General features: G+C 40.5%; 1 protein-coding gene across 1 annotated transcript; it reads right to left on the reverse strand.

Annotated features, from left to right (window-relative positions):
* Nucleotides 1-1,220: 1,220 nt before the first annotated feature.
* Nucleotides 1,221-3,758, reverse strand: LOC111883338 (agamous-like MADS-box protein AGL104). The gene is made up of 9 exons (XM_042900739.1): nt 3,574-3,758; nt 3,385-3,438; nt 3,270-3,288; nt 2,716-2,777; nt 2,064-2,163; nt 1,914-1,964; nt 1,763-1,822; nt 1,513-1,649; nt 1,221-1,407 (listed from the first exon to the last, which is right to left on the reverse strand). The coding sequence occupies exons 1-9, from the start codon at nt 3,756-3,758 to the stop codon at nt 1,221-1,223; spliced, it is 855 nt and encodes a 284-aa protein (XP_042756673.1).
* Between the last annotated feature and the right edge of the window lie 14,817 nt (nt 3,759-18,575).

Consider the following 18,575-nt stretch of genomic DNA (forward strand, 5'->3'; position numbering starts at 1 on the left):
TACCTGTTCAGACTACGAGGGGTTGTTAGACGTCATTTGTATTCATATATAGTCTTTGTATTTTGTTATATAGGGCCCAATGTATAGCATCCCTTTTTTAGCCCATATGTTGTGCATGTATTCTTATATATATATATATATATATATATATATATATATATATATATATATATATATATATATATATATATAGTCTAATGAAATCAATGCCTTTAATGGGAGAATATTGATTTTATATATATATATATATATATATATATATATATATATATATATATATATATATGTATGTATGTATGTATGTATGTATGTATATATATATATATATATATATATATATATATATATATATATATATATATATGTATATATATAAGGGGCCGTGTCAAACGGACGTGAGGTACTCTAACATTGGCCTCCTCCGCCAATTTTTCTACAACCAACTTCAGATAAATCAAATTTTTAATGGTCATATATTATAGAAAGTGATACCAAAGTTTTTTCCTGAATTCACTCATGAATTTTTACAATCTTACATTTGGGACAAACATTTAGAGCTAATACTTATTCAAATATGGTTATTCTATAGTTGAAAATCTTGGGTACAAAACCCAGGCATCCCCCTAGATCGTTGATGTTTTACGGCTTACCTCTCACATGTTGGTCTACAGTGTGGCGTGGGACACTATATTGTTTACTTTTCTTAGTTGAAAAAAGGTGACATATACTATCTATTTTACTAAATATATTATACAACTTAAAGAATGATTGCTTGATATGTTTACCATGTTTATTCAAGTTATAACTTTCGTGAAAACTTATGTGTAGCAGTTATCGACCATTAGAACATCCACGATGGTGAGTTTAATGAGAGAGTTGAATGGGATGACAAGTCTATGTGTCATTCAATGGATGAAACTCTACCAGTGTGAGACGCCACCTTGACATTCAATGGATTTGGAATTCAATGACCATTGAACTCTTTAATGGGAAAAAAGAAGGTTTTTAATTCTTAAATATATACTATAAATTACATTTTATAACATTCTATTGAACTTTGTAGAGTTCAATGCATTGTAGGAAAAAAATAATAGAGTTGTATGAATTGTAGAAAGATGATGTGGCAATCCATTGAACTATATGGAGTTCAATGTATTGTGGATATCCTTAGTTTAATTTGACAAATGCTATTAAATAAAATGAGAATTAAGCAATGCAGTTTATAAATCAGGAACCTTGGTCACTGAGAAAGTGACATCATGTGTCATAAGAGAAGATAGCAGCTCATCAGTTGACTGATGCCACAGGCTCTCTTGGTTACAACCCTGAAACCCTTCAATGCTATGTGGTTCCTCATTCATTGTTGATTTTGGCAATGGGTCAAATATTGCATCTGACAATTGGTTCCTGAAAAATGTAACATTAGTTTAATATAATAATTTTCGTTTAAAATTTGAACTATTGTTAAGAAAACTAATTTATCCTACGTAGTACATAGTATAATGATCAAACCTAGTGACTTCATAGGTGTTTTCAGGTGAACTTGAGGTAAACATATTTGCGTGGGTTTGTCCATCCATTCGATTTGTACCATCACAAACATTTTCGGGCCAACAATTGAGATCCTCATTTTTGGATGAACTTTCTCCCTGCTGCATCTCAATTATCAGTCACATTTTTTTGAACAACAGTATTCAAATATCAGTAAAAAAATTCTCTGGGGATACATAAATAAATATCATATGACAAAATGGTAAAGTACCATGGTATTTTTATATATCATGCTTACATAACTTGCATTTATAGTGTTATACTTTTTTGCCTATTCACAAAGCAATGGCTGATTGTAAATTTGCAATAAATGACATACAAGGGTTCTAAAAGCTAATTTCTCAGTTTTATTTGATTGTTACCTGTAATACACTTGAATGGTATGCAGGTGGCTGGTTACTTAACAAATATTCCTGTAATTGAACAAAAAACAAATAAGGCTCTTATGTTTTGTCTGTTTGCTGATATGAACTACTATGACGATGAACATCTATTAAGAGAAACAAGAGTACCTTGCGTTGTGTAACTTGGTCCAATGTCTTATAAAGTAACTTCTCATAGGATTCATAATCATAAAGTGATGTAAAGTTCGTTGGATCTGGCTCAAATATCCTTTGATTGAATCATAATCCAAAGTAGAGTTAGTAAATCAACATTTTACTACAATGCTTGTTGAATCTTTATCCCCAAAACAAGTCATTTATAGACGATTCTTTATACATATGTGTTGTGTTTTGGGGGTATAATAACATCCACAAACATTTTCATATATTTAGACAAAAGAACATGGAATTGAACCTTAATTGTTCCTTAGCCATATGAATTTGATGTTGTAAGGTGCTAATTTCTTGATGGATTTCCTGTCACACATAGAGTTAAAAGAAAACTACAATGAGTTTATATATTTTAATATGGATTTTGAGTTGTTTATTAAATAAAAAAATGTCATGTTGGTACCTCCGATTGCACATCAATTGCTCCAGGACTGATCAAAACAAAAAGTTAGCAAAGGGTTTTTATATTCGAATATTTGTATAATACAACTTCAATATGTTAATATCTAGAGTCATCAAGATACATAAATTAGTATATAGATGGCATTAAAAGGTTATTTCCTAGAAAAAAAAGTAAAGCCTAAGAAAACGAGACAAGACTGAGACAAACCAAGGAATATGGATGGCCAAATCATTTTCACTCCTGATCTTGCTTAGGAGGCTGTTCAAATACTGCAATTTTCATTAGATTCAAAATTGTAAATACAAAAAAAAAGATTAATTATTTGGCTTTTGTAAGTTGAATAAAAAATAGAAATCGTTTCGTAGAGTCTATTTATTTGGTCATTTATCTCATAGTTGAATTTTGCTCAGATTAAAACATTGCTCAGATTAATATGCTATAAGACGACCAAATAAATAAAGAGATGAATGTCATATTATGTTGCAATTTAAAAGAAACGACATCGTTTTTCTAATTTTGTTTAGGCATCAATTCAAAATCTTTTTACTATTATATGGTTTTTTCTTAGCAACACCTTATTATAAATTTATAACCCTAAATCATTTAAACTATAGTTAAAACGATGTTGTTTAGTATTATTATACACAAACAACTGCATAGTGTCATCAACCTCGTACGTAAATACAATAACAAGGTGAACAAAAGGTGATTATACCATATGCATCATACAGTAAAATTGCATGGATGACTTAAAAACATACCTCTCTATGTTGAATCACACTGCAACCAAAACAAGAAACCAATTTTAGGCATCACATTATGTATTCAGAGGGAAGTAATTAAATCTAGAGAGAGAGAGACAGAGATTGTAAGCACCTTCCTCTATCAGAGTCGGAGAGATTTACGAATCGATTGAGTACATCTTCGGTTCTGTAAAATTAAACTGCGCGTTACAAATTCATTGTTTCAAATTCCGTGAAAACCATATTGGAAATGCAGAATCTGTGTTGAAATCAGTAACCAAAAACATAAAGAACAAGATTAGGGTTAGGATTAGGATTAGACCTTCGTTTACAGGAAAAGTGGTTAAGGCGACCTGATGGAGAAAACATGATGAGAGCAATGTCGATATCACATAAAACCGAGAGCTCATAAGCCTTCTTAATGAGTCCATTTCTACGTTTGCAAAATGTGACCAATCTGCTTGTGTTGTTCTCGATTCTTTTCATTGGAAGCTTATTTCGACCCATTTCTTATTATATACATGGACCTTTCTCTTTCTATTTCAAGAAAGATATAACAATAGAAAGTAATTTCTTTCTAAAAACAGAAATCAGTTTGCATTTGTTCTCTTAAAATTCCAGTTTTAGAAAGATGGATGAAGAAGATGATGATGATGTCAGGACCTGCAACGGAGTTGGAGGAGAGAGAGAGAGAAACAATATGAATGAAGAAAATGTGTCAAAATATTGGTGGAGGGAATAGGTCATGTCTCTCCTTTTGTTTAGGTTAGATGTAAATGAATCTAATATTTTGTTACATCGTTATATTAATTGGAGTTGTTTGTTCATTTTGACATTTTTAATGGGTTTTACTCGTAGGATTTAAGAAGAGGTGTAGAAGCTATTTTGTTAAAAGATAGAGATCAAAAGGATAAAGAAAATGATACTTATAAAAATGACCTCACATAATTTGAATATTATTGGAAATGACCCAATTTTTGCGTGATTGCCAAAATGACCACCGAGTACACATAACACAATTTCGGACTACAACGGAGAGAGCTTAGTTTTTAATATGAGGCGACGTCAAAGGATCCAAAAACTGTCATTCCGGACATACTTTTCAAAAGATGCACTTCGGATGTAGTTTTTTCAAACATAGATTGGACCTTAATGTTAGGTCCGACATTCCAGACACACATTTCAGATATTCATTCTAAAATGGTATGATGTAATCCCAATTCTACTTGTATATGTCTTGGTTAAGGGTTAGACATACAAATATTTACCGCCATGGACCACAAAAAAAATGCCAATTAGTGACCATAACTTAACGGTCACTAACAATAAAACAAGTCATCACTAATGATTTAGTCACCAACATTCCCGTCACTACTTTTCATCACTATAGGCACATCATAAAACCGATTTAGTGACCAAAATATAAATATGGTCAATAAATACTGACTAAAATATACTCGTCAACGACTAAATCTTGTAACTATCAATGAAAGTCGTCATTGTTTTATCTACTTAGTGATCAATAAAAGTCGTCACTGTGTTGTCCTATCTCGTTAGTGACCATAAAAAGTCGTCATTGGCTTATCCAATTAGTTGACTATAATAAATCCTCACTAATTTATCATATTATACAAAAAATGAGGTGAATAATTAAGGGATTATGGAAATATTAAATGCCATTTTTAATATGAAATATAACAATATACAACGAGACAAAAGAAATGACAAATGCTATAAATCTTTACAATACAACAATGATAACCAAATAAATCTTTACACTTATGATATGAAATATTAAATGTCATTTAAAAAATATCCATATATTTTATCCAATATTTCAAAAAACAAATATATAAAGATCAACACAGATTAAAAGTAAATTCAATTAATAAATGTAACTAGGATAAACGTGAAAGCTAACTTCTCATAAATTCCATTTTCTTATTTTGTTCCTTTGGATATTTAATATCCTCCTCTTGAAATTGTAGTTGCTCTTCTTTAATTACCTGAATTTTCGATATCCTTTGTAAACCTAAAAATATAGATTTGTAAGGTTACATACTAATTTCACTAAAAACAACATCAACACATGACATAGAGACACGAAATTAAGAGAAATGTATGATACAAAAAAGAGCACCAGGCTCTGTTGTTATTGAAATGAGTTGTTAAAGTACAATGCTTAGTAAGAAAGTGCAATTGTGTAAAAGAATCAATTGGATGTATAGTAAAACAAATACACAAATAAAATAAAGTGCATTGCTATTTCATACATTTGTCCTAATTGTAAATATTATGGCAAAATATATTTATGCACTATAAGTTTATAACCTAATTACGAATCTAGAATCTAATGATATCATGATATCAGAACTAATAACTAATTTATTATTAGCCACCAGCCTACCACATGTGAACACCAAAAATTTCAGAAATTGGATGGGCTTGTCAGGATAATTTTTTATTAAAATATAGATATGAAGTCAAAATGGTCATTTTCATAAAATTAACGAAATGGATGTTTTCATGGACAAACCTTGGAAAAAAGAAACTATAAATATGAACGAAAAATGATAGAAGATTCTTTTTTTGAACCACATCAAAAAAAAGTTATATAAAAGAGGGGCCAAAACTATAATTTTTAAAGTTAATTTAGGGATAGCATACCAAAATAAGTTGCTTTCGGATATTTGTGCCTATTTCAGTTTGATGGATGGAGGATACAAGTGCCTTAATGTACCTCCCAAGAGCTATAGCAAGAAGATCTTCAAGGCACAATGAGAACTACATTTGTATGTAACAAGCTACTGATTAGTTTTAAGTATCAAGATAATAGATAGAAATATGTAGTCATCATTAAGATGAGATGAAAAAAATGAAATCAAACTAAATATCGAATCAATACATACTTATTATTTTTTTATCACACAAATAAAAGGTTACCTTTTCGCTAGAGGCAATCTTTTTTCAATTGCTACAACTATGAACATGCTACAAGAACGAATACATAAATGAATTAGTGAATAAATGTGTTTAATCATATATCATCAAGGTATGGAGCAAGAAGATAAAGAAATGAAATCAAACTAAAGATAAAATAAATACATACTTATATTGTAGATAAATTTCATTAATCAATAAGTATGTATTTATTTTATCTAATGCAAGAGATATAAACTAAAATGTAGTACTAACATACACATATTTTAAAGATAAACTAGCATGTCAAATAGTCTAAAGTAGAATCTTGAAGTTTTCTAATGTAAGAGAAATGTGTTGAGAGTAAAAGGAAATTAAACCCAAGAAAAGAATATGAAAGGTGAAACATTTTCTGTGAGCCGCATGTTCCTTCTTTCTTCCCTAATCCAGTGGAAAACTTGATGGGTTTTGAGCACTCTAACACTTCCTAAGCGTACATGCAACCCTAATAACCTTGGATCTATGTTTGTCTAATAATCACGCAAAGTTGTTTTCCAAGGTTATGAACCTATCTAGCATACATGGGGTACAATTTTCTTTGTATAAAAGATAGAACTACATACCTTGTTGTTGAAAGTGTTCCTTGAAACCTTGTGAGCCTAGCACCTTAAGTGTGATGCCTCAAATGCTTCACACAACACCAAATGCAAAGAATAAACTTGAGAGAATACTCTAACACATGCAAAATCGGCCAAGATCCTCTTGTTTCTTTTTCTAGCTGATTTTGGGGAGAGTTACATTGCTTATCTAGTGTGTTGCACTAGGTAAACCCTAATGTAACATGACTCTTCATTTCTTGATCCATGGGTTAACTCCATGGAGCATCCTATGGGTGGAACCCAACTTGATAATCCATGAAGCCTCTTAGCCCACTATATAAGATATGGAAGATTTACATAATCTACCCATATATTTAATTAGTTATCTTTTGATCACGTAATTAATTCTAAATTAATTCTTGATCAAAACTAATTAAACAATATTATTAATATATTAGAACTTATAATATATTAATAAACCATATGTGTTATTTCTCTCATTTAGTTCATCCAATTGCATGGTGCCATGCAACCCAAATAGACCATGCCGGGTCGGGTCAAGTACTTACCAGAAATAGTTATGGACTTAGACACCTTATCCAACAGTCTCCCACTTGGATAAGTCTAATAACTATAACTGCAATACTTCAGGAACCGATTGGCAATCGTAGCTCTTTCAAGGTCTCTCGGAACTGAGAAGATGTTGGTACGCCATTTAAGATAAGGGATCATATAATCCTCTGTTCTAGATATTAGCCAGACAAATACATGGAACAATGTCTTACTTATTGTTTAGCAGTTTGTTTCTCGATTTCCGATTTGTTTGACAAAGAACTTAATTTAACGCATTACCTTAGTTCTGACCGGGCCAGGTACATAGGTCAAAACAAAATCATCGAGGGGCCCAGATATCAGCTTCTAATCCAAGAAGGAACATATAAACTTTGACTCGTATGTTTGTTCTACTACTAGTTGAATTATACACAAGAGCACGTTTTATAACATTAAGTTACCAATGCGGTTTCGTACAATCAATGCATAATCAATTCATAGGCAACAAATCATATCTCTAGGTTTGAAGACTTATATGATATTACCGTCTCACGATCACTCGAGATAAAATTCCATGAAGTGATTCTAGTGAGCGTACGTTGATTCCAATACTCAGAACTTATGGGTACTCATGATTGTTGTAGCCATGTCTAACACCTTAGACCTCTGCAACCAATCATGACAGTCTTACTTCATATCTACTTCCAACATATGACCGACTGTGGAAAATTTGAATAATATGTGAAACCACAACATACTATTCTTGAAGTCAAAACATGCAAAAAAAATTATAGTAAACGATTGACAAAAGATAGTAACACTTTACTCATAAATAAACACAACTTTTATTCATCATCAAATGTCAATTACACTTTACAAATTTCATAATTTTTTCTAACTACTAAAACTTATATCATCCTTCATCCCTATGCTCCGAGCATGATGGAGATGCTAAACCCTACTCAGTCCCTTCGTGAGGGGATCTGCTGGGTTCTCATCCGATGATACCCTCTTTGCCACGAGGATTCCTTCTTCTATGCGATGTCTGATAAAATGATATTTTCTGTCGATGTGTCTGGATCTCCCGTGGTCCCTTGGTTCCTTGGCTAAGGCAACAACACTTTCACTATCACAGAAAATTTCCATGGGCTCCTTTATAGCTGCTACTACTCCAAGGTCTCCAATGAAGTTCCTCATCCATATAGCCTTCTTTGCAGCCTCGCTTGCTGCTATATACTCTAATTCACAAGTGGAATCAGCCACTGTCTCCTGCTTGGAACTCTTCCAAGTGATTGCTCCTCTGTTTAGGGTAAAGACCCAGCCCGAATGAGAGCGGAAATTATCCCTATCAGTCTGGAAACGAGCATCACAATACCATACAACTCTCAAGTCATCACTCCCACCGAGGGTAAGGAACCAGTCCTTAGTCCTCCGTAGGTACTTGAGGATATTCTTTACCGCAATTCAGTGAGCCTTGCCAGGATTTCCCTGATACCTGCTAACCATGCTCAACGCAAAGGCTACATCAGGTCTAGTACACATCATAGCATACTTGATTGAGCCTACTACCAAAGCATAAGGCACTCGACTCATTTATGCTATCTCAGCCTCAGTACTAGGGCTTTGTGTCTTAATCAATCTAACATTACTCTAGATGGGTAACTCTCCTTTCTTGGAGTTTTGCATGCTGAATCTCTTCAACACCTTGTCCAAGTAGGTACTTTGACTAAGTCCAATTAGTCTTCTACTCTGGTCTCTCAAAATCCTTATCCCTAGAATATAGGCAGCTTCTCCTAGGTCCTTCATAGAGAAACACTTCCTAAGCCAGGACTTAACTTCGTGCAGAGTTGGGATGTCATTTCCTATGAGTAGTATGTCATCCACATACAATACCAAAAAGCTAACTATACTCCCACTAGCCTTGACATACACACAAGATTCATCTTCACTCCTAGAAAAGCCAAATTCCTTGACTTTCTCATCAAAGCAAAGATTCCATCTGCGAGGTGCTTGCTTTAATCCATAAATGGATTTCTCAAGCTTACACACTCTATTATGAAACGACCCAAAAATACGACCCAAAAATTTTCGACTTTTATTATAACAAAACCATGGAACTAAGTATCACATAATAAAACCTTACGTTGCATGTTTCAAAAAAACATGATAAAATACTGTGAGGAAAACTGTATCACAATGTATCCAAACATAACAAGAAAACTGAATCAACTCCCAGGACAAAAACTGAAGCTATGGTGTGTGCGATGCCATCATCCCGAGCTCTTCCCTTTGCTTGCGGAAGTACCTGAAACCAAAACTGAAACTGTAAGCACGAAGCTTAGTGAGCTCCCCCAAACTACCACATACCATGCAATAACATATAAAGCACATAATGGGCCTTGCCCCCCTCCATCGAACCAAAGTCTGAAGCTGACTGACTGGGACCTTGTCCCCTACATCGGACCGAAGTCCGAAGCTGACTAACTGGGACCTTGTCCCTTACATCGGACCGAAGTCCGAAGCTGACTGACTGGGACCTTGTCCCCTACATCGGACCGAAGTCCGAAGCTGACTGACTGGGACCTTGTCCCCTACATCGGACCGAAGTCCGAAGCTGACTGACTGGGATCTTGTCCCATACATCGGACCGAAGTCCGAAGCTGACTGACTGGGACCTTGTCCCCTACATTGAACCAAAGTCCGAAGCTGACTGACTGGGACCTTGTCCCCTACATCGGACCGAAGTCCGAAGCTAACTGACTGGGACCTTGTCCCCTACATCGGACTGAAGTCCGAAGCTGACTGACTGAACACAACATAGCATAACATATCAACTAGCATAAACACATAAATCCTATCTGAGCCACGGAGGCGTCAAACATACTAACTACTACATTGGACCGAAGTCCAGAAACTACGACTAACTGAACGGGTCGGCATTGTGGCCTTAGACCCGTTCCTATTGGAAGGAAACTCACCTCGTGAACTGGCTGCTGTGTGTATGGCTCTGGAAACTAACTGTTGCTGCTCCGATATCTCCCCGGCTACAATTCCATAACACACTTAATCAGATGCTAATCACTGCATTGGGTAAAATGACTCTTTTACCCCTGGTCAAAGTCAACTCTCCCGGTCAAAGTCAACCTACAGTTGACCTGACTCGCCGAGTTGGGCCGCCAACTCGCCGAGTCCCTAGTCTCACTTCTCAACCCTACTCGTGGCTACTCGTCGAGCATGGCATCGACTCGACGAGTTCCCTCTTGATTCAAAACTCAGATAATCTGCATCCAACTCGCCGAGTCATACGAACAACTCGACGAGTTGTTCTTCGATCTAAGAAGATTGTCTTGGACTCGCCGACTTGTATGAACAACTCGTCGAGTCCCACCATTACTGAGTCTACCCTTCGACTCACTGAGTCTATCCTACTGCTCACTGGCGTCCACTCGGAATCACTCAAAGGGTAAAGATCGGGGACTCGCGACCGGACTCGTCGAGTCCAAAGAACGACTCGCCGAGTCACATGCATGTAGATCCTAAAAACTCGATTCTAATCAAAACCACCGCATACAACTTATAGATCTGAGTTTCTAAGGCTGATTTACCACGTAAAGTTTCCAACTTTACGTGTACAACACATGAAAAAGGAGATAAAGGCTAAACAGGCACTTGGAAGAGTAGATCTAGGGTTATCATGCAAAATGGCTCCATAAAGGTGATAGATCTACGATTTTGGAACTGAAACATGGCTAGATCCGAAGGCTAATCAATCTAATGTGATCTTTCTACTAAGAACAAGCTAAGAAATGGCTAAAAGAGGCTAAATATGCTTATTAAAGAGGAATCAATCATAGAAACAGAAGGGATTCAGTTAATACCTCAATAAACTCTGAAATGGGTGCAAGACTTTGGATCTTCTTCTTCTCCTTTGGATCTAGCCCCCTTCTTCTCTTCAAAACTTCAAGATTCACACAAGAAAAGCTCAATAACTCAAAGAAATGATTAGGGTTTGCTAAATGGTGCTCTGAGGGTGAAGGGGACGAGTTTGGGGCTCATAAGGTGGTTTAAATAAGGTGCAAACCCGGGAATTTAGGGTTTCTACCTGGCAGGCAGACTCGCCGAGTCCCGAATATGGACTCGCCGAGTCGCCGACTAACACGTGCTCGAAATCTCGTCCCTACTCGGCGAGTCGGGCCATAGACTCGCTGAGTCCCTCTTGAAAACTTCTAAATAAATGCCACGGAAGCAACGTACTAGGAATGGGGTGTTACAATTCTCCCCCACTTGTCTCAGACTTCGTCCTCGAAGTCTGCTATGGCTGAATCTACAAATAACTCCGGGTAGTGCTCTCTCATTTCCTCCTCAGCCTCCCACGTCCACTCAGACCCCTTCCGGTGCTGCCACTGCACCTTCACTAATTGAATTGCCTTGTTCCTCAAGGTCTTTGTCTTTCGGTCCAGAATCGCGACCGGCCTCTCAATATAATTCAGGCTGCTATCAACCTAAATATCCTCTAGGGGAACAACTGCTGACTCATCCACCAAACACTTCCTCAATTGAGACACATGGAAAGTGTTGTGGATTTGGCTAAGCTCTACCGGAAGATCCAACCGATAAGCAACCCGACCCACTCGGGCCAAAACCCTGAAAGGACCAATGAACGTGGGGCCCAGCTTTCCCCTCTTCCGAAACCTGATGACACCCTTCCAGGGTGAGACCTTCAGAAGGACCATATCGCCTACACGGAACTCCAAGTCTGAACGCCTCCTATCGGCATAGCTCTTCTGCCGACTCTGCGCAGTCTGCAGTCTACTACGGACCTGCTGAATCAACTCGGTCGTCTTGAGCACCACCTCTGTGCTCCCAATGACCCGCTGACCGACCTCGCCCCAACAAATCGGGGTCCTACACTTCCTCCAATTAAGCATCTCAAAGGAGGTCGATCAATGCTCGCATGATAACTGTTGTTATACGAAAATTCCGCTAACGGAAGATACGTATCCCAACTGCCACCGAAGTCCAGAACACATGCCCTGAGCATGTCCTCGAGAGTCTGAATCATCCTCTCGCTCTGCCCGTCCGTCTGAGGGTGGAAAGCAGTGCTGAAATGGAGACGAGTACCCATCTCGTCGTGAAACCGCTTCCAGAATCTGGAAGTAAAACGGACATCTCGGTCTGACACCACCGATACCGGCACTCCATGACGTGCCACGATCTCACGCACACACACACACGCATATATATATATATATATATATATATATATATATATATATATATATATATATATATATATATATATATTGGCTAACTTTTCTGCCGATATACTCTCCTGGATCAGGATAAAATGAGCACTCTTCGTCAACCGATCCACTACTACCCATATTGAATCTACTCCTCGTGCGGTCCTGGGAAGCTTGGTGATAAAATCCATGGTGATGTCCTCCCATTTCCACACGGGAATGTCTAATGGTTGCATCTTGCCGTGAGGCCTCTGGTGCTCCGTCTTGACCTTCCTGCAGGTCAGGCATCTCTCAACATACCAAGCGACATCCCGCTTCATGTAGGGCCACCAATAATCAGGTCGAAGATCTCTATACATCTTTGTCGCCCCTGGGTGGATAGAAAACCGAGACTTATGAGCCTCATCCATCAACACCTGCCGTACCCCACCCCAGTACGGTACCCACACTCTCCCATGAAGTGTCAGCAATCTCCGACTGTCATAATCAAACGAAGCTACTCGGCCCACTATCCTCTCACACTTTTGCCTCTCCTCCTTGAGGCCCTCAACCTGAGCCTCCTTGATCCGCTCCAACAATGGAGTAATCACTGTCATCCTCAAACACAAATCCCTAATAGGGGCTGCTGACACTTTGCGGCTTAGGGCGTCGGCCACCACGTTGGCCTTCCCTGGATGGTAAAGGATCTCATAGTCATAATCCTTCAGCACATCCAACCATCTCCTCTGCCTCATGTTCAGACTCGGCTGATCCATAAGGTACCTCAAACTCCTGTGATCCGTGTAGATAGTACAACGGACCCCATAAAGATAATGTCTCCAAATCTTGAGGGCAAACACAACCGCCCCCAGCTCTAAATCATGGGTAGGATAGTTAGCCTCATGAGGCTTCAACTGCCTCGAGGCGTAAGCTATCACATGGCCTCGCTGCATCAACACTGCTCCCATACCTGTGATTGAGGCATCACAGTAGACTACGAAGTCCTCTACTCCCTCTGGCAAGGTAAGGATCGAAGCCTCGCACAATCTCTGTCTGAGGGTCTCGAACGCTGCCTACTGCTCAGGCCCCCAACGAAATACTACCGACTTCTTGGTCAGTCGGGTGAGCGGCACTGCTATCTTGGAGAAATCCTGAATGAACCTCCGGTAATATCCTGCCAACCCTAGGAAGCTCCGAATCTCGGATGGAGACTTCGGGACCTCCCACTGCATCACGGCCTCTATATTGGCCGGATCCACCAAAATACCCTTCTGGTTGACGAAGTGACCAAGGAACTGCACCTCGCGCAACCAGAACTCACACTTGGAGAACTTTGTGAAAAGTCTCTCCCTCCTCAAAACTTCCAGCACCTCCCTCAGGTGCTCCTCGTGCTGCTCCTGCGTCTTGGAATACACCAAGATATCATCTATGAATACTATCACTGACTGATCTAGCATCGGCCTGCACACGCGATTCATGAGATCCATGAATGCGGCTGGAGCATTGGTGAGCCCAAATGGCATCACCACAAACTCATAATGACCATACCTGGTCCTGAAAGCAGTCTTCTGCACATCCTCATCCCTAACCCGCATTTGATGATACCCGGAGCATAGATCGATCTTGGAGAACTAAGACGCTCCCTGAAGCTGATCACTCGGAAATGGGTAACGGTTCTTCACCATTACCTTATTCAACTCCCGGTAATCTATACACATACGATGCGACCCATCCTTCTTCCTCACAAACAGGATCGGCACTCCCCAAGGCGAACTGCTCGGCCGAATGAAACCCTTGTCTAGCAGCTCCTGCAGCTGCGTAGACAACTCCTGTATCTCAGGGGGGGGGCTAGACGTTACGGTGCCTTGGCTATCGGAGCCGCACCAGGAATCAGGTTGATCCTAAACTCAACCTGCCTCTCAGGAGGTATTCCCGGTAAATCCTCGGGAAATACATCCGGGAAGTCTCGCACTATCGGAACATCATCAACTGCCGTCTTGCCCTTCTCCCGGGCATCCAAGACATAAGCTACATAACCTGCGCAACCCTGCTGGAAATAACGTCTCGATCTCGCGGCGGAACAAAAGGTTGGTCCGCGTTGTGGCCTCCCGCCCCGAATCACTAACTCTCCCCCACTGGGAGTGCGAACCCTCAATAACTGCTGCTCACAATCAATCACCGTCCCATTGGGGCTCAGCCAATCCATGCCTACTATAACCTTATTCCCTCGCAGGGGAATAGGAACCAGGTCCACCGAAAACTGCTCGTCAAACAACTGAAGAGAACACCCTCTATACACTCTGGCGACCCTCACAGTCCTGTCATCCGCTATCTCAACCTCTAGAGGACAATCCAGCTCCCTTGGAGCTCTACTAAATCTCTTGCTAAGCGCAAGCGATACAAATGATCGGGTAGCCCCCGAATCGAATAATACCATAGCAGGAATGCCGATCACTGAGAACGACCCTATATAAAACATGTAATCATAAGCAATAATCAAACAATAATAATAATACGGAGATGAAGGGAAGATACACACCCGTCACCACGTCAGGAGTCACTCGCGCCTCCTCTGCTGTCATCTGAAATACCCTACTCTTCGCCACTGGCGCCTCGGCTCGGCCCTGCCGGCCATCTGTAATCCTCAAAGTAGCAGGGGCAGGTGCAGCCACCTTCCCTACTGCAACTAGACTCGGACACTGGGACTTTTTATGTCCCCTCTGATTGCACTGAAAGCAAATCAGATCTGATGCTGCAACGACAGTAGCAAGAGCCGTACAATACCTGCACAAATGCCCAGTCTGACCACACTAGAAGCAACCGGAACTCCCTGCCTTGCACACCCCATCGTGCATCTTCCCACACCTGCCACATCGACCGTGGCTTGGCTGAATCCTGGATCTGTGATCTGAAACCTTGGGCTTTTTTCCCGAACCTCCTGAACCCGAAACCGCCTCCGGTTTCCTCTTCTTCTCCATCTCTAGATCAATCTCCCTCTCTCGAGCTCTAGCAATCATGTCATCTAGCGTTTTACAGCTGGACCGGCTCACAAACTGGCGGATATCGCTCCGCAACATCTCATGATAACGGGCCTTCTTCATCTCCTCATCGGCTGCATACTGAGGAACAAGAAGATCCCTCTCCCTGAACTTGGCGGTGATCTCCGCCATAGTCTCTGTAGTCTGGGTGAGGTCCTGAAACTCTCTGGCTAACTACTGCACCTCAATAACCGGTGCAAACTCCGCCCTGAACCTGGTAGAGAAATCAGTCCAGGTCATGGCATCCAACTCCGCATCATCTCCAATGGTATGTCCGACCTCCTCCCACCAATCTCGTGCCCTGTCCTTCAGGAGACAGGACACCAATCTAACCTTGTCCCCCTCGGGACACCTGTTCGTGCGGAACGCGTTGGCCACATCTGCCAACCATCTAGTACTCGCTATGGGGTCCCGCGCCCCATGATAGTCTGGAGCTCCACATGCCCTGAACTCCCTGAACGTAAGTGTGCGCGACCCCATCATGGCCGCCACCTCGGCACGGAAGGTGCCCAACCTCTCATCCATCAGCTCTAGGATACCCTCCCTGATCGAACCGAAGATCACAGGAGTCTGCTCTAAAATGATACGAGTAATCTCTGAAGAAAGAAACTCTCTGGTCTGCTCATCCATGCGCTCGTTCCCCGAGCCTGATCCCGATCCCTCCCCGGCACCTCCATTGCCGGCTGCTGGCCTCGAACGCAAAACCACCATTCTGAAACACATCATAGCAACATCAGAAGACTAAAATATCTCAAGGGATCATTGATACTACTACTAGCTTCCTGGTCTTGTCTCGGCCTTCCTTGATTCGAGTACGGATCCTCTGCTTTCAGTAGTACGGGCCCATACTACCTTCCACATCTATACGTACTTTCCTCAAGAACTGCCTTGACTCCACCAAGTCACTTCTACTACTACTGATCTCTGCTACTCTCTTCCTAGGCTTGCCCTAGGGAAATCTCTGACTCCACTAAAACCAGTCCTCAACTGCTGAAGACCTCCTTGTAATGCTAATTAGCCATCACCTGAATACCATCACATGTGATGAGGCTCGGATAATCCTTCGAGTAAAAGGCTTGTCCCTACAACGGTTAGACTCAAACAAGAGCTGCGCAATAGGGCCAAATCTAATACTCTGAGATTATTCAACACTGATCACATGTGACGTGGCGTATTCATCTAACGGCTAACTCTCATCACCAAGAGTTCTACAAAGCACGAAGCAAGCAGCATTCGGACACCGGAAACTACTCAAGCAAATCTACTCTCATAATGAGAAACTGAACTAGCATACAATGCTAAGCTTGCGCTACCAGGCATAACCTAAACAGGCTATCCTACTGCTGTCTACTCGATACTAGCATGCAATTCTCAATAAGCTGAAACACATATAGCAGGCACATAAGGCATCCTCCTAGATCCTTAGTCCTATACTAGCATGTTGTTCTACTGAAACTGGAACAATTAATCGTAATAATAAAACTTGTATGGGTAATTTGGGACTACTTACTTGAGCTCGGCTGATCGCATGCACCACACCCTTATCTTGTTTTAAAAATTCTTTTCTTTCTAAGTGCTTTTCAAAATTCCATTTGAAAACATTTTTCCTTTTTGAAAATCTTTTTATCTTTTCCTTAGTTTGAGTTCAAATACACCTGAAGGTATATCCAAATCCCTCAAACCAAGGCTCTGATACCAACTTGAAACGACCCAAAAATACGACCCAAAAATTTTCGACTTTTATTATAAGAAAACCATGGAACTAAGTATCACATAATAAAACCATACGTTGCATGTTTCAAAAAAAACATGATAAAATATTGTGAGTAAAACTGTATCACAATGTATCCAAACATAACAAGAAAACTGAATCAACTCCCAGGACAAAAACTGAAGCTGTGGTGTGTGCGATGCCATCATCCCGAGCTCTTCCCTTTGCTTGTGGAAGTACTTGAAACCAAAACTGAAACTGTAAGCACGAAGCTTAGTGAGCTCCCCCAAACTACCACATACCATGCAATAACATATAAAGCACATACTGGGCCTTGCCCCCCTCCATCGAACCGAAGTCCGAAGCTGACTGACTGGGACCTTGTCCCCTACATCGGACCGAAGTCCGAAGCTGACTAACTGGGACCTTGTCCCCTACATCGGACCGAAGTCCGAAGCTGACTAACTGGGACCTTGTCCCCTACATCGGACCGAAGTCCGAAGCTGACTGACTGGGACCTTGTCCCCCACATCGGACCGAAGTCCGAAGCTGACTGACTGGGACCTTGTCCCCTACATCGGACCAAAGTCAGAAGCTGACTGACTGGGACCTTGTCCCCTACATCGGACCGAAGTCCGAAGCTGACTGACTAGGACCTTGTCCCCTACATCGGACCGAAGTCCGAAGCTGACTGACTGAACACAGCATAGCATAACATATCAACAAGCATAAACACATAAATCCTGTCTGAGCCACGGAGGCGTCAAACATACTAACTACTGCATTGGACCGAAGTCCAGAAACTACAGCTAACTGAACAGGCCGACATTGTGGCCTTAGACCCGTTCCTACTGGAAGGAAACTCACCTCGTGAACTGGCTGCTGTGTGTATGGCTCTGGAAACTAACTGCTGCTGCTTCGGTATCTCCCCAGCTACAATTCCATAACACACTCAATCAGATGCTAATCACTGCATTGGGTAAAATCACTCTTTTACCCCTGGTCAAAGTCAACTCTCCCGGTCAAAGTCAACCTACAGTTGACCTGACTCGCCGAGTTGGGCCGCCAACTCGCTGAGTCCCTAGTCTCACTTCTCAACCCTACTCGTGGTTACTTGTCGAGCATAGCATCGACTCGACGAGTACCGTCTCGATTCAAAAGACAAATAATATGCATCCAACTCGCCGAGTCATATGAACAACTCGACGAGTTGTTCTTCGATCTAAGAAGATTGTCTTGGACTCGCCGAGTTGTATGAACAACTCGTCGAGTCCCACCATTAC

The sequence above is a fragment of the Lactuca sativa genome, chromosome 3 (genome assembly GCF_002870075.4).
Source record: "Lactuca sativa cultivar Salinas chromosome 3, Lsat_Salinas_v11, whole genome shotgun sequence".
Lineage (NCBI taxonomy): Eukaryota > Viridiplantae > Streptophyta > Magnoliopsida > Asterales > Asteraceae > Lactuca > Lactuca sativa.